The 20,507-nt window shown below is 52.5% G+C and overlaps 2 protein-coding genes across 2 annotated transcripts in view; one reads left to right on the top strand and one right to left on the bottom strand.

Moving 5' to 3' along the window:
• Positions 1-2,897, bottom strand: part of CEACAM20 (CEA cell adhesion molecule 20) — a gene marked incomplete at both ends in the record, with an annotated part of 51,170 nt that extends 48,273 nt beyond the window's left edge. The window contains one exon of the mRNA XM_080703626.1: positions 2,781-2,897. Coding sequence (XP_080559752.1) covers positions 2,781-2,897 — 117 coding nt within the window. The remainder of the gene's footprint in view (positions 1-2,780) is intronic.
• A 51-nt stretch (positions 2,898-2,948) lies between these two features.
• Positions 2,949-18,144, top strand: PVR (PVR cell adhesion molecule; the record flags this gene model as incomplete). Its single annotated transcript, XM_080703624.1, has 8 exons — positions 2,949-3,009; positions 7,273-7,632; positions 9,800-10,111; positions 11,894-12,011; positions 14,699-14,871; positions 16,949-17,071; positions 17,640-17,671; positions 18,073-18,144. The coding sequence occupies 8 exons, from the start codon at positions 2,949-2,951 to the stop codon at positions 18,142-18,144; spliced, it is 1,251 nt and encodes a 416-aa protein (XP_080559750.1).
• Positions 18,145-20,507: the final 2,363 nt, after the last annotated feature.

Below are 20,507 nucleotides of genomic sequence, written 5' to 3'. Positions count from 1 at the left end.
CCGCGAACCGGATCCCCCCGTCTCAGCCTCCCGAATGCTGGGATTACAAGGGTGCGCCACCACGCCCGGCTTGCAGTCGTCCATCTAACTGGGGTACAGAACGGTGGAGACACACATGCACACCTCACTTCTCTAGCCCTTCCCCAATCCCACCCTCCCCTCCCTCCTCCCTCCTCCTCATGCTCGGCTTAGTGACCGCCTCTGATATGGATGTGAATGGACATCGTGGACATTGGGGCGTCTCCCTCCTCCCTCCCATCCCCCTCAGTTAGGCCGCCTCGTCTGGATTTCTCTTTCTTCTTGAGTTCCTCCCGTGTCCTTTCTTCTCCTAGCTTCCACCTATTAAGGACAGCATCCTTTTTTTTTTTTTACTTTTTGTGACTAACCTCACTTATCATGATGTGTTCCAGTTCCATCCATTTCCCCGCAAATGACGTAATTTTGTGGGTTTTTTAATTGTTTTTTTGGGTGTTTTTTTTTTTTTTTTTTGGTACTGGGGTTCCTGGAAACCCTCCTACCTCCGGGCTACACTCCCAGACCTGTTTTTATACTTTTTTATTTGTCTTTTTTTTTTTTTTTTTTGGTGGTACTGGGGTTCCTGGAAGCCCTTCTACCTCCGGGCTACACTCCCAAACCTATTTTCTACATTTTCATTTTGGAAACAGGGTCTCCTAAGCCAGCACGCGCGGATGGCTTCGAACCTGCGCGATCCTCCTGTCTCTGCCTCCCAAGCGCGGGGATTACAAGCGTGCGCCACCACGCCCGGCTATACTTTTTTATTTGGAAAAAGCCAGCACGGCTGGCTTCAAACCTGCACGATCCTCCCTCCTGTCTCCGCCTCCCAAGTGCAGGGATTACAAGCGTGCGCCACCGCGCCCAGCTTCAATTTTGGTTTTTGTTTTTTATGGCTGAGTAAAAATCCATTGTGTACATATCCCATGGTTTTGTAATCCATTCAAAACTATGAAACACTTCACGGATTTGTGTGTCATCCGTACACAGGAGCCCGCTAAGCTTCTTGGTATCATCCCAATTTTGTTTTCTGTGCCGCCAAAGTGAGCGTGCCAGGTGTGATTTTTCATTGTGCTAATAAATGCAAGGTTACTGTGGGTTCCTTCAGGGACTATGCCACACCTGCCTTTGCCCCTCGGCACCTGGAATTTGCCCCTCATCATCTTGGAGAGACACTAATATCATTTTCAGAACAGGACAGACCATTGTCTTATCTCAGTGGGTTTGATGGTCGCGGCCTTGTCTTTCTTGGCTTTAGACCTTGTTATCTCCGCTAACTATGCGGTCTCAGAAGGCTGAGGCCAAAGCCGGGCGCGGTGGCGCACGCCTGTCATCCCAGCATTCGGGAGGCTGAGACCGGAGGACCGCGGTTCGCGGACAGCCTCAGCTACTTGGTGAGGCCCTCTGCAACTCAGTGAGACCCTGTTTCAAAATAAAAAATAAAAATAGGCCTGGGGGTGTAGCACAGAGGTCAAATGCCCCTGGGTTCCATCTCCAGACCCCAGAAGAAGAAGAAGAAGAAGAAGAAGAAGAAGAAGAAGAAGGAGGAGGAGGAGGAGGAGGAGGAGGAGGAGGAGGAGGAGGAGGGAGGAGGAGGAGGAAGAAGAAGGAGGAGGGGAAGGGGAAGAGGAAGAGGAAGAGGAAGAGGAGGAAGAAGAAGACGACGACGAAGAAGAAGGAGGGGGGGAGAAGGGGGAGGAGGGGGGAGGGGAAGGAGAAGAAGAAGAAGAAAAGAAGAGGACTGAGCCCATTTTTCAACCTCTCCTCTCTGGGTGGGTCATCTTAATATTACAGCCTGAACACAGATTGTGTGTGTGTATGTGTGTGTTTTGTGTGTGTGTGTGTGTGTGTGTGTCTGTGTGTGCGCCTGTGTGTGCGCGCATGTGTGCATTACTGTGGACCAAACCCAGGAGCACTCTACCTTGGAGCTACACCCTCAGCCCCAGCCTTATTTTATTTTATTTAATGTGCATGTATGTGGGACTGAGGGTTTTACGCAGTGACGTTCTACCTCTGAGCTATGCCCCCAGCCTTTGTTATTTTTTATTTTTTTGTAAGCAGGTCTCACTAAGTTGCTGAGGCTGTCCTCCCACCTGCGATCCTCCTGTCTCAGGCTCCCAACTACTGGGATTACCCGTGTGGACCACCTGCCCGGCTCCCTGGTCTACTTTTTAATTCCCAGTATTCTAGTGTTCATTACCCCCCAAGGCTGAGAGCTGTGTCCTCGGGAGTTTGATGGAACTCTCCCTGGACCCCTCACCCTGCCATGTTCCCCTCATGACCTTTGCCATGCTGACAGGAGCCCGGACGCCTCACTATTAACCCCACCCAGTGTGGCCTCCAGGAAGGCACAGACTTTGTCTCTTGGTACTGCCGTGTCTTCAGCACCGAGGACAGGGCCTGTGCGCTCTTCTATTGCGGCTGTTTTGGGAGTGCAGACTCTATAGGAGGAATTGGGCTAAACACACAAACCAGTGGGGCGTGGTGGTGCACGCCTGTAATCCGGTACTTGGGAGGCCGAGACAGGAGTACCTCAGGCTCAAGGCCAGCCTCTGCCATTTAGGGGAACCCGGATTCAAAATAAAAAAAAAAAACTAAAATCGGTTTGGGAGTGTAGCTTGGAGGTAGAATGCTCCTGGGTTCAATCCCCAGTACCAAAACAGGCGGAGGGGCTGGGGACACAGTTCGCTTTAGGGCACGCGTGCGAGCCTCAGCTTGCCCTCCTGGGAAATGGGTCTGGTCGGGTGGGAAGCGCCCGGCATCAGCACCCCTCCAGGGCGATCACCGGGGCCAGCTGGGGACACGAGGCCGTCCCCTCCGCCCTGGCGGGCGGGGGCGCGGCTTGCAGGGCTCTGGGCGGGACTAGACGACCGGACCCGAGTCATTGCGGCGACGGAGCCGGAGCCCGGAGCAGGCTGCGGCCGGAGGAGCCGGGCATGGCCCCGCTGCTGGCGCTGCTGGCCCTGCTGGCGCTGACCCCGGCACCCCCCGGAGCCGGTGAGTGACCCGCGCGGCCCCGCTCCCCTCCCGCGGGCACCCAAGGAGGGTCCCCCAGGCCGGGCAGTGCCCAGGTGGCAGGACTTGGGGACTCAGCTCCGGGAAGCAGATGGTCTTGGGGAGACGCATTCCCCGGGGTGACTCGGCCCGGGAACCTTACAGCCCTCTCCCGACCACAGGCAGGTCCTACCTGGACGGCCAGATAGCCCGGCCGCCCCAGGGGACCCTGCAGGGAGGCCTGCTTCCCCTCCAGACCCAAAGGCCCGGCTCCAAAGAGCCTGGCCCTTCCTTCCTCATGCATCACACCACACGCATTTATTGAGTGTCTGCTGTGTATTCAGTCTACTGGGGATTCAGGTCTGGATACAGTTTTGAAGTCAGCCCGCCCTAGATTCAAAACTTAGCTTTTGTGCCAAGCACAAGGGCTGCAAGCCTGTAATCCCAGTACTTGGGAGGATCTGTCCCGATTAGGGGTTCCGATCTCAGCCCTGCCACTCAGCAGCCCCAAGTTTTAGAAAATCACTGACGCCCCAAGCCTCGGTTTTCTCGCCTGTAAAATGGGAGTCCTAGCCGGGCGTGGTGGCTCACGCTTGTAAACACCCCCCCCCTTGGGAGGCGGAGACAGGAAGATTGTGCAGGTTCGAAGCCAGCCTCGCTACCTTAAGAGACACTGTATCCAAGTAAAAAATATAAAATAGGTCTGGAAGTGTAGCCCGGAGGTAAAAGAGTTTCCAGGAACCCCAGTACCACCAAAAATAAAAAATAAAAAATAAGGAGTCCTAGCCAGGCTCTTGGGAGGCTGAGACAGGAGGATCACACAGGTTCGAAGCCAGCCTCAGCTACTTAGTGAGGCTCTCAGCAGCTTAGTGAGACCCTGTTTCCAAATAAAAATAGAAAAATAGGTCTAGGAGTATAGCCTGGAGGTAGAAAACCCCTGGGTTCCACTCACCCCCAGTACCACCAAAAAAAAAAAAAAAAAAAAAAAAAAAAAAAAAAAAAGAAAGTGTAAAGATAAATTTGTATTTGTTTAATCCAAATAGCTTGATGCTACTTATGTTCTGTCAACTGTGTGAAAGTTCTTTGGAGTTTATTGTCACTTTACATTTTGTTAAATGCCATTGCTAGCCGGGCGTGGTATTCCGTGCTTGGAATACTAGTACTTGGGAGGCTGAGATAGGAGGATTGCAGTGTCGAAGCCAGCTTCAGCTACTTAGCGAGGGTTGGAGGTAGAATGACCCTGGGTTCAATCCCCAGTTCCAGAAAAGAAAAAAAAAAAAGCTATTGCTTTTGAAATTGTATTATGTGTTGTTTAAGAGTTAGTTAATTGTGTCTAGCTTTTAAAATTTTTTATATTAACTTTATATGTATTATAAGAAATTACAGTGGTTCTATTTTAACTACTCTGAAGTTTTCAGGCTTTGAAATAAATCTTTTTTTTTTTTTTTTTTTTTTTTGGTGGTGGTACCGGGGGTGGAACCCAGAGGCTTTCTACCTCCAGGCTATATCCCAGACCTATTTTCTATTTTATTTGGAAACAGGGTCTCACTAAGTCGCTGAGAGCCTCACTAAGTAGCTGAGGCTGGCTTTGAAACTGTGCAGTCCTCCTGTCTCAGCCTCCCAAGCGCGGGAACCACAAGCGTGCGCCACCACGCCCGGCTGGAATAAATCTTGACTAAGTGATAAAAGAGGGGAGGGTCTGGAGGTACAGCTCAGAGGTAGAATGTCCCTTAGTCCAATCCCCAGTAGTGCGCGCGCACACACACACACACACACACACACACACACACACACACACACACAGCCCCAGGTGTGGTGGTGCATGCTAGTACTTGGGAGGGTGAGTCAGGCGGATTGCAGGTTGAAGGTTAACCTCAGCAACTGCTCTGCCTCCCCAGCCGGTCAGCCCGGGCGCCAGACGTCACCCTCCCAGCTCAGTCTTCCCCTCGGTCTCAAGGCATGAAAGTACTAGGGTGTCTCATGGGACCCGGGAGAGGACTGGAGGGGGCTGCAGGCGAGGTCACCTCCCGCGACAGCCCTGCCAGGGAGGGTAACTTGCTGTCACTCCAGAGGAGTAGGTAAGAGGAGATGCACTTAGCTGGAGCACACAGCACGAAAACAGCAGTCGGCGCCTGGATCCAGACCTCAGACACTCACCTTTCCAGTTACCCGAATCCAGCCAGCGTGCCCAGCATACTCCAGGTGTCTCTGTCCACCGCCTTCCAGCTTTCCCCTCATAATATCCACAGTTTTAACATTCTCCATGAATTATAATATTCTCTACTATTACAGTCACCCAGTACTTGGGAGGCTGACAGGAGGATTCTAGGTTCAAGGCCAGCCTCAGCAGTTTAGTGAGACCCTCAGCAACTTAGCAAGACCCTGTTTGCAAATAAAAATATTAAAAGGGGGACAGGCGTGGTGGTGCACACTTGTCATCCCAGTGCTTGGAAGGCTGAGACAGGAGGATCACAGGCTCACAGCCAGCCTTGACAGCTTAGCAAGGACCTCTGCAACTTAGTAAGACCTTATTTCTAAATAAGAAATAAAATTGAGCTGAGGGTATAACTTGGAGGTAGAATGCCTCTGGGTTCAATCCCCAGTACCAAAAATAATTAATTAATTAAAAAAAGAAATAAAAGCCAGGCATGGTGGCACACACTTGTAATCCCAGCATTTGAGAGGCTGAGACAGGAGGATCGCGGTTCACAGACAGCCTCAGCTACTCAGGGAGGTCCTCTGCAACTTAGTGAGACCCTGTTTCCAAAAAAAGAATAAAAAATAGGGCTAGAGGTGTAGCTTGGAGGTAGAATGCCCCTGGGTTCCATCCCCAGTACTGAAATAAATAAATAAATAAATAAATAAATAAATAAATAAGGCTGGAAGTGTAGCTTGGAGGTAGAATGAAGGTTCAAGGCTCAATACCAATAAATAAAAACTAATATTCGCCAGGCGTGATGGCGCATGCCTGTAATCCCTGCGCTTGGGAGGTTGAGACAGGAGCATCGCACGGGTTCGAAGCCAGCCTCAACTGGCTTAAAAGACCCTGTTTCCAAATAAAAAGAAACAAAACTAATAATCACCATAGTAGAGTGCTGAGTGTATGTAATCCCTTTACATATCTCTCATAATTTAATCCTGCGAGCGACTCCCCTGACCACCCCAGTGTGTCAGTGGCTTACCATCACCATAACAAACACCCGAGGTAACCGGCCTATAACGAGAAAGGGTCTGTTTTAGCTCAGAGCTTTGGCAAGCTCAGTGCGTGATTCATAAGCTCAGCCTCATTGCGTTGGGCTTGGGCATCACTGGCAGGAGTGGGAAGTGAAGCAAAGCTGCTCACCTCATAGGGAGGAAGCACAAGAGAGAGGAGACCAGGTCCCACAATCCCCTTCCAGACCAAGCCCCCAATAACTACAAGGCCTCCCTAGGACCCGCCTCTTAAAGGAGCCAAGCCTTTACCACGTGGACCTCTGAGGAATGCTTAAGCTCCAAATTACAGTGCCCATTTTACAGAGATGAGGAAACTGAGGCTCAAAGGAGTGAAACCACCTACACTAGTACTACAGTGAGTGAATGGTAGGGCTGGATTTTTTCAAGATTTTTACTTCTTTCTGCCTTTTCCGTCTTCTTCCTCCTCCTCCTCCTCCTCCTCCTCTTTCTCCTCCTCCACCTCCTCCTCCACCTCCTTTCTTATTGTACTGGGGGTTGAACCCAGGATTATTCTACCTTCAAACTATATCCCCAGCCCTATTTTATTTTTTATTTTGAGACAGGGTCTCATTGAGGTGCCGAGAGAATCATTAAGTTGCCAGGGCTAGCTTCAAACCTGCCGTCCTCCTGCCTCAGTCTCCCAAGTACTAGGATTACAGGCATGCACCATAGGCCCTGGCTTCCATTATCCTTCTTACTAATATTGACTATAAGAGCCAGTGCATGTTGAGCACCTACTAAGTGCTGGGCTGAAGGCACATAGGCGCAGAGCAAGATTTTCTATAGGGCCTTGTGGACCAATTCCAGGTAGCCCAGGTTCAGATCCTGCCTGGCCGGCTTACCCCTGTGTGACAGGAGCAGACCACTCTGCCTCCACTTCCCCTTTTATTTTGGGGAAGGGGTGCCGGGGATTGAACCCAGGGACATTCTACGTACACTGGGTTGCTGAGTCTCACTGAGTTGCTGAGGCTGGTCTCAAACCCGTGATCCTATTGTTCTAGCCTCCCCAGTACCATTTCCCCACTTATAAAGAGCGTCCTGGTTTCCCCACAGGGACCGGGAGCATGGCTGTCCGGGCGCCCGCGGAGGTGCGCGGCCTCCTGGGCCACCTCTTGACGCTGCCCTGCCACCTGGAGTCTCTGGAGCCCGGCACGTTTGTGACGATGGTGTCGTGGACGCAGAGGAAGCCAAAGGGGAACGAAAGCACGGTGGCGGTCTTCCACCCCACGCAGGGCACCAGCTTCTCGGAGCCCAAGCGGATGCAGTTCATGGCCGCCAATCAGGTGGTGGAACAGAGGGACGCCTCGCTGCAGGTGCTGGATCTGCGAGCGAAGGACGAGGCCTACTACTCCTGCGAGTTCACCATATTCCCGGTGGGCGTCCGGAGGGCAGGGACCGGGCTCCACGTGCTGGGTGAGCAGGCGGGGTCAGAGGAAGGTTCCCTGCGGGGACACAGGGAGGGCAGGGCGCGGAATGGAGGGAAGGGAAGATCTTGGGGGCCAAGCGCAGAGCACGAGGGAGGTGATGTTGGGAAGGAAACCCATATGGGCACCATGAGCTTGCAGCCCAGTGCCACCGTTACCACCTGGGCAATAGAGTAGTGTCTTCTGGAGTCTCCCTGTGCTGGTGTAACAGCACAGGATATATTCAGGTGAGGCCTAAGAAGGAGACACTTCCTTTTTTTCGGGAGGGGGGTTAGTAGGGATTGAACCGAGGACCATTCTACCTCTGAGCTACACCCCCATCCCTTTTTTTATGTTTTTTGTTTTGTTTTGTTTTGTTTTGCAGGTCTGTGGATGGAACCCAGAGGCATTTGACCTCCAAGCTATACCCCGTGCCCTATTTTTTATTCTTTATTTTGAAACAGGGTCTCCCTAACTTGTGTAGAGCCTCACTAAGTAGCTGAGGCTGTCCACAAACTGCGATCCTCCCGTCTCAGCCTCCCGAATGCTGGGATTACAAGCTTGTTTATTTTTTTGTTTTTGTTTTTGTTTTGAAAACAGAATGTCACTAACTTGCCGAGGCTGGCTTTGAACCTGCTATCCTCCTATCTCCTGTCTCAGCCTCCCAAGTACTGGGATGATGCCTGGCTAGAAGGAGGCAGGTCTGGGGCTGGCCCCCGTGGCCTGGCCCCCGCTAGCTCCTCATGTCTGTCAGCTACTGCTCCTGCTTTTGGTGGCAAAGTTGAAACAGAGAAAAAGGGACCAGGGACCCCGTGGCCAGTGGAAGAGCCTGCCTGGAGCCGTGCACGGGGCCCTGGGCTCATCTCACACACACCAGAAAGGGTGTGACAGGAACTTAGTAAGAGGGCTTGGTGGTTCCGCCCCACACACCAGCACCCTAGGTACCAGGAACCTGCCCGGATATGCCAATGCCTGACACCTTAAGTGTCAAGTGTTTGCAACCGTGCACACACCAGTAGCACAAACAGCACTTCCCTGTCACTCCCACAAACCTGAGGCTCCAGGACTTGGGTTTAAGCTGAGGGTTAAACAGAACTGGTGAATCCATGAATGAGAATGTGCTCCGTAATTCCCCAGGGAGCGGCAGGAAGGGACCCGGGGAAGTCCCAGGCTTCAGAGTCACCACCATGATGGTTCAGATCCCGTCAGTAGGACTCTGGAGTTCTACCGCCAGGGGGCAGCCCTCTCGCCCTCAGCTGCAGTCAGACTCAGGGGTCTCTGCTGAGCCCCCCACCCGGGCCCTGCCCTCTCTGGGTCCTTGCTGTCTGGCAAATGCCCATCTCTTTCTAAGGCTGTGTACCCCCAGGAAGGCAGGATGGGGGTGATCTCAGTCATTGCTAAGTCCCAGCACTTACCAACCAAGTAAGATTTATCGAGCGCTCGTTACATGCCAAGTACCATTCTAATAGCTTTGCTGCATATATTCTTGTGTTTATGTATTTACTTGTTTTATTTATTGACTTATTTATTTATTGACTTATTTATTTATTTTTGTGCTGGAGGCTGAACCGAGGGGCATTCTACTTCCAACTTACACTCTCGATCATTCATATTTATTTATTTTGTTTCTTTTGTTATTTGTTTTGAAACAGGGTCTAAGTTGCTGAGGCTGGCCTAGAATTTTCAACCCTCCTGTCTCAGCCTCCCAATAACTGAGATTACAGCCGAGCACCACCACGACTGGCTTTGGCCACACATATTCTTATTTCCTATGATATCTTCATTATCCCCAGCTAACAAACACGAAAACAGATTTGCCTGCAGCCACCCAGCTGTTCAGGGACAGAGCTGGGATTTGAACTTGGCCATCTTGCGCCCTTAAATAGCAACCCTGCTAGCCGGGCGTGGTGGCACACGCTTGTAATCCCAGCATTTGGGAAACTGAGACCGGAGGATCGCGGTTCGCGGACAGCCTCAGCTACTTAGTGAGGCCCTCTGTCTCAAAGAATAAAAAATAGGGCAGCGGGTGTAGCTCAGAGGTCAAATGCCTCTGAGTTCCATCCCCAGACCCGCAAAAAAATAAAAATAATAATAATAAGTACCCTGCTGCTGCCGAGGGGTCTGGGGAATGGTGACCACGGGCAGAAGCTGACCTGTCCGGTTTTCTCTCTCCCCAGCCCAGCCCCGGAACACGGCGGAGGCCCAGGAGGTGGCGCCCGGCCCGGCCGCGCTCCCGGGGCAGCCTGTGCCCGTGGCCCGCTGCGTGTCCAGCAGGGGGCGCCCGCCCGCCCGCGTCACCTGGTCTCAGCGGCTGAACGGGACGGCCACCCAGAGCCAGGTGCCTGACCCCGACGCCGGCACCTTCACCGTCACCAGCCTCCTATGGCTGGTGCCCTCGAGCCAGGTGGACGGCGAGGAGGTCACCTGCATAGTGGAGCACGAGAGCTGGGAGGAGCAGGTCCGGCTGCCCGTGGCCCTCTCCGTCCGCTGTGAGTGCGCCTGCGTGTGAGCCGCCTCCAACCCCGCTGTCTACACCCGTGAGCCACAGACGCCCCCGCCCCCACTGTCTACACTGACACCTCCTACTGGCTCGTCCTGCGCAGTCTACACAGACACCCCCACACACACCGTGTTTGCACTCACTGTCCCAGCCACCATCCACACTGCTGCACACCACCGTCTACACCCACTCCCTGGCCTGCTTTTCACACAGCCTTGCCTTCCTCTACACTAGGGCCCCTGGACACGAGGAAGAACCACTCCTACCGTGGCCACCACCTGTGGGGAGTCGTCCCTGTTCCTGAGTTGTCTAGACTGGCTCCTGTAACCCCTGTGTTTTGTGGGGGGTCTTGGGGGGAGTTATACTGGGGATGGAACCCAAGGGCATTCTACCTCTGAGTATCTTGCAATACTGGAAATGGAACCTAGGGGCATTCTACCTCTGAGCTATACCCCCAGCCCTAGTTTGTATTCTTTATTTTGAAACAGGGTGTCACTAAGTTGCAGAGAACCTCACTAAGTAGCTGAGGCTGACGCCAAACCTGCAATCCTCCTACCTCAGTCTCCCAAGTACTGGGATTACAGGCTAGCACCATCATGCCCGACTGGCCCACATTTTTTTTTACACTGATCCCCTGGGCATTGTCTACACTATCCTCCCAGAATGGTCTTCCTTTCCTCTGCCCAGTATTGTCTACACTGCCCGCCCTAGGTCTCCTACACCTCTGTCGCCTCCTTTAGTTCTCTTGAGGCAGCGTCAATGATGACACCCCAAAATCTGTCCACATTGATGGCTCCAGCACTGTCCAGTTGGGGAATGCAGGGTACCTGTGGGACTAGTAGCCACACCTTAAAAGTAATTAAAGGAGCCGGGCATCATGGCTCGCACTTGTAATTCCAGTACTTGGGACGCTGAGACAGGAGGATCTCAGGTTTGCAGCAGCCTCGGCAAATTGTAAGGCTCTCTGCAACTTAGTGAGACCCTGTTTCAAAATGACGAATAAGCCGGGCATGGTGGCACACGCTCGTAATCCCAGTATCTGGGAGGCTGAGACAGGAGGATCGCAGTTGGCAGACAGCCTCAGCTACTTAGTGAGGCCCTCCGCTACTTAGTGAAACCCTGTTTCAAAATAAACAATAAAAATAGGGCTGGGGGCGTAGCTTGGTGGTAGAATGCCCCTGAGTTCCAGCCCCAGTGCTGCGAAAGAAAGAAAGAAAAAAGAAAGAAAGAAAGAAAGAAAGAAAGAAAGAAAGAAAGAAAGAAAGAAAGAAAGAAAGAGGAGGAGGGCTGGGGGTATAGCCCAGAGATAGGATGCCCCTGGGTTTGATCCCCAGTATGGCAAACACACACACACACGCACACACACATACACACATATGCATATATATACATATATATGTATATATATATAGAAGCCAGGCATGGTGGTGCATGCCTATAATCCAGTACTTGAGAGGCTGAGACAGGAGGATTGCAGGTTTGAGGTCAGACTCACCAACTTAAGGAGGCCCTCAGCAACTTAGTGAGACCCTGTTTCAAAATGAAAAATCAACTAGGTCTGGGGTATAGCTCGCAGGCAGAAGCCCCTGGTCCCTTGCACCCTGACCAAGGACACCTAGGCTCCTGTCTCTGAGGGAACCCCTCGCCCTGAACTCCTCATACATCTCTCCATCCTGGCTCTGCCCCGAACTCCCAGGACCTTATTCCGCCCTGAGGTGAAGTTCAACCCTCAGAAGACTCCCTGCCTCTGAGCTTGTGTGTCCTTCCCCAGACCCCCCTGAAGTTTCCATCTCCGGCTATGACGACAACTGGTACCTCGGCCGTACGGAGGCCACTCTGACCTGCGACGTCCGCAGCAACCCCGAGCCCACGGGCTATGACTGGAGCACGTGAGTGAGGGGGAATGAGCCCGGGTCTAGGGAGGAGGGCTGGGGGCGGGGCCCCTGGATCTGAGGGAGGAGGGCTGGGACTGGCCCCTGGGTCTGAGGGAGGAGGGCTGGGACTGGGCCTCTGCGTCTGAGGGAGGAGGACTGGGGTCTGTACCCCTGGTCTAGAGGAGGAGGGTTGGACCTGGCCCCTGGGTCTAAGGAAAGAGGCCTGGGGGCTAGACCCCTGGGTCTGAGGGAGAAGGCCTGGGGCCTGGACCCTGGGTCTGAGGGAGAAGGCCTGGGGCCTGGACCCTGGGTCTGAGGGAGGAGGGCTGGGCCTGGACCCCTGGGTCTGAGGGAGGAAGGCTGGGCCTGGACCCCTGGGTCTGAGGGAGGAGGGCTGGGCCTGGACCCCTGGGTCTAAGGGAGGAGGGCTGGGCCTAGGCCCCTGGGTCTAAGGAAAGAGGCCTGGGGGCTAGACCCCTGGGTTTGAGGGAGGAGGGCTGGGCCTGGACCCCTGGGTCTGAGGGAGGAAGGCTGGGCCTGGACCCCTGGGTCTGAGGGAGGAGGGCTGGGCCTAGGCCCCTGGGTCTGAGGGAGGAGGGCTGGGCCTGGACCCCTGGGTCTGAGGGAGGAGGGCTGGGCCTGGACCCCTGGGTCTGAGGGAGGAGGGCTGGGCCTAGGCCCCTGGGTCTGAGGGAGGAGGGCTGGGTCTGGACCCCTGGGTCTGAGGGAGGAGGGCTGGGCCTGTACCCCTGGCTCTGTGGGAGGAAGGCTGGGGCCTAGGCCCCTGGGCCTGAGGGAGGAAGGCTGGGCCTGGCCCCTGGATCTAAGGGAGAAGGCCTGGGGCCTGGACCCTGGGTCTATGGGAGGAGGGCTGGGCCTAGGCCCCTGGGTCTGAGGGAGAAGGGCTGGGGTCTGGACCCCTGGGTCTGAGGGAGGAGGGCTGGGCCTGGACCTCTGGATCTAAGGAAGGAGGCCTGGGGGCTAAGCCCCTGGGTCTAAAGGAGAAGGGCTGGGCCTGGACCCCTGGGTCTCAGGGAGGAGGGCTAGGCCTGGGTCTAAGGAAGGAGGGCTAGGGCCTGGACCTCTGAGTCTGAAGGAGTAGGAGGGCTGGGGTCTGGAGCCCTGGGTCTGAGGGAGGAGGGCTGGGCCTGGACCTCCTGGTCTGAAGGAGGAGGGCTGGGACCTGGATCGTGAGTGGAAGGAGGAGGGCTGTAGGCTAGACACCTGGGTCTGAGGAAGGGGAGATTCCAGAAAGTAGAGAGTGAGAAAGAGAACAACTCCAGGCTCCAGTAAAGCTCCTGCTTGCGATGGACAGTGTTGGAGGCGGATGCTGCCAGTGCTGGTGGTGCCTGCCCCCCAGGTGGTCTGCACCTGTGCCCTCAGCACTCTCGCCCTGCCTGGGTCAAAGGTTAAGCTCAGGGCGGTGTCAGTGCTTAGCATAAGTAAGACCCTGGGTTCAATCCCAGGGACCACAAAACCAATACCTTCAAACTACATCCTCAGCCTTTTTATTTATTTACTTATTTATTTGTTTGTTTATTTTATTGGCAGTACTGAGAATTGAGCCCAGTGGCATCCTATTCTGACCTACACCCCCAGCCCTACTTTTTATTCTCTGTCTTGAAACAGGGTCACACTAAGTCACAGAGGGCTTCCCTAAGTAGCCGAGGCTGTCCTTGTCCTTGAACCTGTGATCCTCCTGTCTCAGCCTCCCAAGTACTGGGATTACAGCCATTCGCCACCGCGCCATCAGTTATTTAACCAGGACCTAATATAGTATACAAAGATTGTTTTTCTTTTTCTTTTTCTTTTTTTTTTTGGGGGGGGGGGATGGGGAGTGGTACAGCAGGTAGAATCCGGAGGCATTCTACCTCTGAGCTCCATTCCCAGCCTGATTTTTTTTATTATTTGTTTAGAAACAGGGTCTCACCAGGTTATGGAGGACATCACTACTAAGTGAGGCTGGCTTTGAACCTGCAATCCTCCTGTCTCAGCCTCTCAAGTACTGGGATTACAAGCACTCTGCCTCGGCCTCACAAATACTGGGGTTACAAGCGCTGGCCACCGCCCCTGACTTTGTTTTCCATTTTAACTATGCAAATACCATGGAGGTGACCCTATTAAAACACTGGGCTCTGTGGAAGGCCACCGCTGTTTACCAGTTGTCAGTGGAAGCACCTGCCTTCCAGGTGTCCTCCCCTCCCCCCTCTTATTTGGTACTGGGGGTTGAATCTAGGGGCATTTACCTTCAAGCTACCTCCCCAACCCTTTTTATTTTTTATTTGAAACAAAGTCTCAGCCTCCCAAGTACTGGGAATAAGAAATAGCCGGGCGTGGTGGCACATGCCTGTAATCCCCGCGCTTGGGCGGCAGAGACTGGAGTATCGTGCAGGTTCGTAGCCAGCCTCGCTGGCTTAAGAGACCCTGTTTCCAAATAAAACTATAAAAAATAGGTGTCTGGGAGTGTAGCCCGAAGGTAGAAGGGTTTCCAGGAACCCCAGTACCACCAAAAATAAAAAATAAAAATAATAAGAAGGACCGGGCAGGGGGTAGCTTGGAAAAAGAATGCCCCCATGTTCAGTCCCCAAGACCAAAACACAAATGGCATGAGGGTGTCTGTGTTCCTGGAACAGAGTGGTTGCCAGTCGCCATCCCTCCAGGCCTCCAGCAGAGGTCACTCCTCACTGGTCTGTCTCTCCCAGGACCACAGGTCCCCTGCCACCCTCTGCCGTGGCCCAGGGAGCCCGGCTCCTGATCCCTACTGTGGATAAATCCATCAACACGACTTTCATCTGCCGGGTCACCAATGCCCTGGGCACTAGCCAGGGGGAAGTGATGGTCCAGGTCAGAGGTGAGGAGAGCAGGACCGACAAAGGTAGGGGCAGCAGGACCGCCGGGGGGGGGGGGGGGGGGCAGGTCTGGATGCAGTGCTGGGCTGCGGGAATCCCTCAGCCACAGGATGTCCCTGACCCCTGTGCAACCCCTAAGCCCTCGAACAGAAGGACCAACAGGGTCAGCTCTCCCTTCTTGCTAACATCTCTACCACCAGTACCACTGTCCATCCGCCTGGACCCCTTCCCTCTGCCAACGCAGGCTGGGGCATTTGCAGGCTGCTTCTTCCCTGGGAACCCAGAAAGGGCTTCCCAAGTGTAATAGGCACAGATCTAACTACTGCAATTAGCAAAAGCATGGCTGCAAGTCATCCAAGCTTAAAGGGGGGAGGGCTTATTTGAAAATACAGTTTTTTTTTTTTTTTTTGCGGTACTGGGGATGGAACTCAGGGGCATTTTACCTCTAAGCGACACCCCCAATGAGCATTCTTTATGCTCACTGGTAGCAGCTGAGGCTGGCTGCGAACCCGGATCCTCCTGTCTCAGCCTCCTAAATGCTGGGATTACAAGTGTGCGCCACCACACCCGGCTCCGAAAACACACTTTCAGGTATGGCTAAGTCCAGGTGTTAAAACCGTGTAACCTGGGAACTTTTCTTTTTAGTTCTTATCTCTGCTTTCTCTTTGGTTGTCTTAGTCTCAGGCAGGCTGTGTCCCTGCGGAATCCAGATGGTTTCAGCAGCTACAGGAGAAAAAAATCACACCCAGGGGAAAAAATGTCTTCCTTCCTTCCTTTTATTTTTTATTTTCTTTACTTTGTGATACTGGGGGCTGAATCCAAGAGCATTCTACCTCTGAGCTAACCCTCCAGGCCCATTTTATTATTTATTTTGAAACAGGGTCTCACTAAGTTGCTAAGGTGGTCATCATACCCCCAGTCCTTTAGTCTCAGCCTCTTCAGTCATTCTCTGGGATTGCAAGCATGCACCACCATACCTGTTTTTTATTTATTTATTTATTTATTTATTTATTTATTTATTTATTTACTCTGTGTGTGCGTGTATGTGTGTGTGTGTGTGTTAGTGAAAATTGAACCTACAGGCATTCTACCTCTAAGCTATACCTTCAATGCTTTTTTTTTTATTTTTCCTTTTGTGTGTGTGTGTGTGTGTGTGTGTGTGTGTGTGTGTGTGTAACTAGGGATTGAACCCAGGGGCATTCTATCTCTGAGCTACATTCCCAGCCCTATTTTTATTCTTTATTTTGTTTGTTTTGCGGGTCTGGGGATGGAACCCCAGGGGCATTTGACCTCCGAGCTACACCCCCTGCCCTATTTTTTATTCTTTATTTTGAAACCGGGTTTCACTGAGTTGCAGAGGGCCTCACTAAGTAGCTGAGGCTGTCCGCGAACCATGTTCCTCCAGGTCTCAGCATCCCAAATGCTGGGATTACAAGCGTGCGCCACCACACCCGGCTTATTCTTTATTTTGAAGCAAAGTCTCACTAAGTTGCATAGAGCCTCATTAAGTACCTGAGGCTGGTCCTGAACCTGTCATACTCCAGTCTCAGCCTCCCAAGTTCTGGGATTACAAGCATGTGCCATTACATCAGGTTTGGGTTTTTTTGTTTTTGTTTTTGTTTTTGTTTTTGTTTTTTCTTTTGAAACAGGGTCTCACTAGGTTGCTGGAAGTCTTACTAAGTTGCTGAGGCTGGCCTCAAAACTTTGACCCTTCTGACTCTGCCTCCCAAGTACTGGGATTATAGGCATGCACAACCAAGCCCATCTCAACACCACCCCACATTTAATAGCTCTAGCCAAGGACCCAGGGCTGGATCTCATTGGTCCAACTTGGTTGGCAACAGCCCACTTATGAACCAATCACAGCCGCCAGGGAGGATGTCATGTTTTGATTGGCCAAGTCTAATTCAAAGTCCAATTCCAGGAACCACAGGGTGGAACCCAATGCCCTGAAGCCTGTAGAATGAGGGAAGCAGAGTGGTAGTGCCCTAAAGGAAATTTGGGGTGCCATTTCAATAGTAAAATAAAGGGTAATGATTGCCGGGCAGGTGAGAGCCCCAGTGGTTTTTCTTACCTCACCACCATTTCCTTCTGCTCTTCCAGATCAACCCATCGGGGAGCAGTCAGACATACCTAACGAAGGCATCCTCGGCTTGATCCTGGGGGGCCTGCTTTTCCTGGTCCTCCTGGGGGTTCTCGTTTATTGCTGGTTTTTCAAACGTCCTGGTAAGTCCCCTCCATGAATGACCACCACCAGCGCCACCATAACTGAGCACCTGCAGCCGGACACGGTGATCCTCACCTGTAATCCCGGTGCTTTGGAAGCTGAGGCAGCGGGATTGCAGGTTGGAGACCAGCCTCAGCAACTCAGCAAAGCTCTCAGCAACTTAGGGAGGCCCTGTTTCAAAATCAGAAGGAGACCCTGTTTCAAAATCAGAAGGAGACCCTGTTTCAAAATCAGAAGGAGACCCTGTTTCAAAATCAAAAGGAGACCCTGTTTCAAAATCAAAAGGGCCGGGATATAGCTCAGAGATAGAATGCCCCTGGATTCAATCCCCAGTAACACACACACACACACACGCACGCACACACGCACACACGAAAGAGCATGTACATTTTGCATGTTGGACAAATGTATACTCTGCCATGGGAAGTGGCAGCCCCCTCTCATTGTTAATAACAGAAGCAGGACTTTGGCTTTCCAGGGCCTGGACACCCATGCCTGTCTTCTTCCCGTCCCCCCCCCAACCCCAGCACTGGGCTTCCCTTCTGACCGATTCTCTGGTTTTTCCAGGTTGGACCCATCCCAGACCCTCAGTTAACAGGGTGAGTGTGGAGAGGGAGCTGAGGAGGGCGTGAGGGTCTGAGTGGACCACAGATCAGTTGCCGGGATTTTCTCAAGGAGAGGAAAGACCTCTGTAGATGCCCACAGCCATGCACTGGGAGCCTGGGTCTTTTCTCCCACCACCTGGAGCTGTATTTGCTGACACAGACGCCACTGCAGAGTTTTCTAAAGTCAACTCCTTGCAAGTCCGATCTGGGACCTGCATTTAATAGGTGCCCCCCAACAAAGCCACTCCTTGGGGGAGCACTGCCTGATTGGCAGGGAAAGGGGAGAGGGGAGGGGAGCAGGCAGTTGTGTGGCTCTTCGAGGGTCACACTTTAATGCTTTCATATGATTTGTTTGAAAAGGGTCCCCGGGCTGACGTGTGAATGTCCCCTTCCAGGATGTTGCCTACTCAGTCGTGAACGGCCAGGTCAGCTCTCCCCAGTATGTGCCAACAAGGGGCCAATGGTGACAGCGTCAGGGCTGAGCAGAGAAACTAGTAAGGGTGTGGTCAAGTGGCCTTACCGGCTGGACTGCACCTGGTGGATGAAAACCCGCCCAAGGCTCCGAATCGCTTCCTCCCACACACCTCAAGGCTGTCCTCCACATCCCAGCACGGTGGGCTGCTGCAAGTTTGAGGGTCTCTGAGATGCCCCCCCCTCTTAGGCACCACCATTCGCAAGAACTCATGGAACTTGGGAAAGCTAGTAGACCCGCTTCGGAGAACAGTCCTGCTCAGAGTCACAGTTTATCACGGCAGAAGGCTGGAGATTCAAGCCAGCCAGTGGTGTGCAGGAGACTCCAGCCAGCCTCAGGTGCTTCTCTCAGAAGAGTCCTGGGGATAGCGCTGAATTCTCCCAGCAAGGATGCATGTAGTAGGCAAGCAGCCTCACCGACCAGGAAGCTCGCTGCAGTGTCCCAGGGATTTGGGTTATTGTTGTTGTTGCTTGGGGTACTGGGGATTGAATCCAGGGGCATTCTACCTCTGAGCTACACCCAGCCCTATGTTATGTTGTTATGTTATGTTGTTATGTTATGTTATGTTATGTTATGTTATGTTATGTTTGTTATGTTATGTTATGTTGTTATGTTATTTATTTGTGATACTGGAGATTGAAACCAAAAGCATTCTACCTCTGAGCTATACCCCCAGCCCTTTTGCTTTTCATTTTTAAACAAGGTGCTAGGTTACTGAGAGTATCGCCGGATTGCTGAGGTGTCTGCAAACCTATGACTCTCCTGTCTCAGCCTCCCAAATACTGCAATTACAGGCATGTGCCACCACATTGACATATTTATTTATTTATTTATTTTGCGGGTCTGGGGATGGAACCCAGGGGCATTCTACCTCTGAGCTACATCCCCTGCCCTATTTTTTTTATTCTTTTTCTGAAACCGGGTCTCACTGAGTTGCAGAGGACCTCACTAAGTAGCTGAGGCTGTCCGCGAACCGCGATCCTCTGGTCTCAGTCTCCCGAATGCTGGGATTACAAGCGTGCGCCATCATGCCCGGCTATGTTTATTCATTTTTAAAACAGTCTCACTAAGTTGCTAAGGCTGGCCTTGAATCTATAACCCTCCTGTCTCAGCCTCCGCAGTAGGCGGCTGACAGGTGTACACCACCAAATCCAACATCCCCGACCCTCTTTAACTTTTTTAAAATAGGGTCCTGCTGAATTGCTGAGGCTGGCCTGTAACACACTGTTCAAGGGGGCCTGCTTTGGAACCTGGCAGCTAAGGGACAGCCTGTTCCAAAGCTGACATTTGCCCTCCCCCTTTTCTTCATCCCCACTTACAAAATAGCATGTTTTTATCCATTTACTAAGGGAAGGAGACCTGGCACCTAGGAATCTGAATAAGAACCAGCTCACACAAGGAAGACTCAAACGTGAATGGCGTCCCTTCTGAGAAGACACCGGCATGACGCTGAAAAGACAGGGACCAGTGTCGCTCCTAGAGGCTAACAAATACATTTCAAAAACTTACTTGCAACGCCGGGCGTGGTGGCGCATGCTTGTAATCCCTGCGCTTGGGAGGCAGAGACAGGAGGATCGTGCAGGTTCGAAGCCAGCCGCACTGGTTTAAGAGACCCTGTTTCCAAAAATAAAAAATAGGTCTGGGAGTGTAGCCCAGAGGTAGAAGGGCTTCCAGGAACCCCAGTACCACCAAAAAAAAAAAAAAGAAAAAAACTTATTTGGAGCCAGACGAGGTGGCGCACACTTGTAATCCCAGCATTCGGGAGGCTGAGACCAGAGAATCGCGGTTCCTGGACAGCCTCAGTTACTTATGAGGCCCTCTGCAACTTAGCAAGACTGTTTCAAAATAAAAAATTCAAAATAGGGCTGGGGTGTAGCTCAAAGGTTGAATGTCCCTGGATTCCATCCCCAGACACACACACACACACACACACACACACACACACACACAGGAAAAAAAAAAAGAAAAAAAAACTCACTTGCAGCTGAGTGTGGTGGTGCGGTTCCCCGCGGGGGGAGCCCCAAAGGGCTCCGAGCTCTCGCTGACCAGCAGTGAGAGCTGTCCAAAAGGCAACCGCACAACGTGGTGGGTGAGAAACTTCTCCTGAGTACCTGTGGAAGCAAATTGGTTAGTAGGGAAGGGATGACTCCAGACACAGGATGAGGATCTGAAGCAAACTTTATTGTTGGGGCAAGCCTTTTATGCAGTGAGAGGCTGGGGGAAGGGGAGAAGGGCTAAGGAGGAGGAGTGGAGCCAGGGCGACCAATCAGGAGTTGCCAATACAGCCTTTTGCACACAGCCCCGAGGGGGAAGTGGCGGGAAGCCGCAAGGCACGGATGTCACGTACACAGTTTGCTG

Source organism: Muscardinus avellanarius, assembly GCF_963383645.1.
Source record: "Muscardinus avellanarius genome assembly, chromosome: 10".
NCBI classification, from domain to species: Eukaryota; Metazoa; Chordata; class Mammalia; order Rodentia; family Gliridae; genus Muscardinus; species Muscardinus avellanarius.
This window is presented reverse-complemented; position numbering and strand designations above follow the sequence as displayed.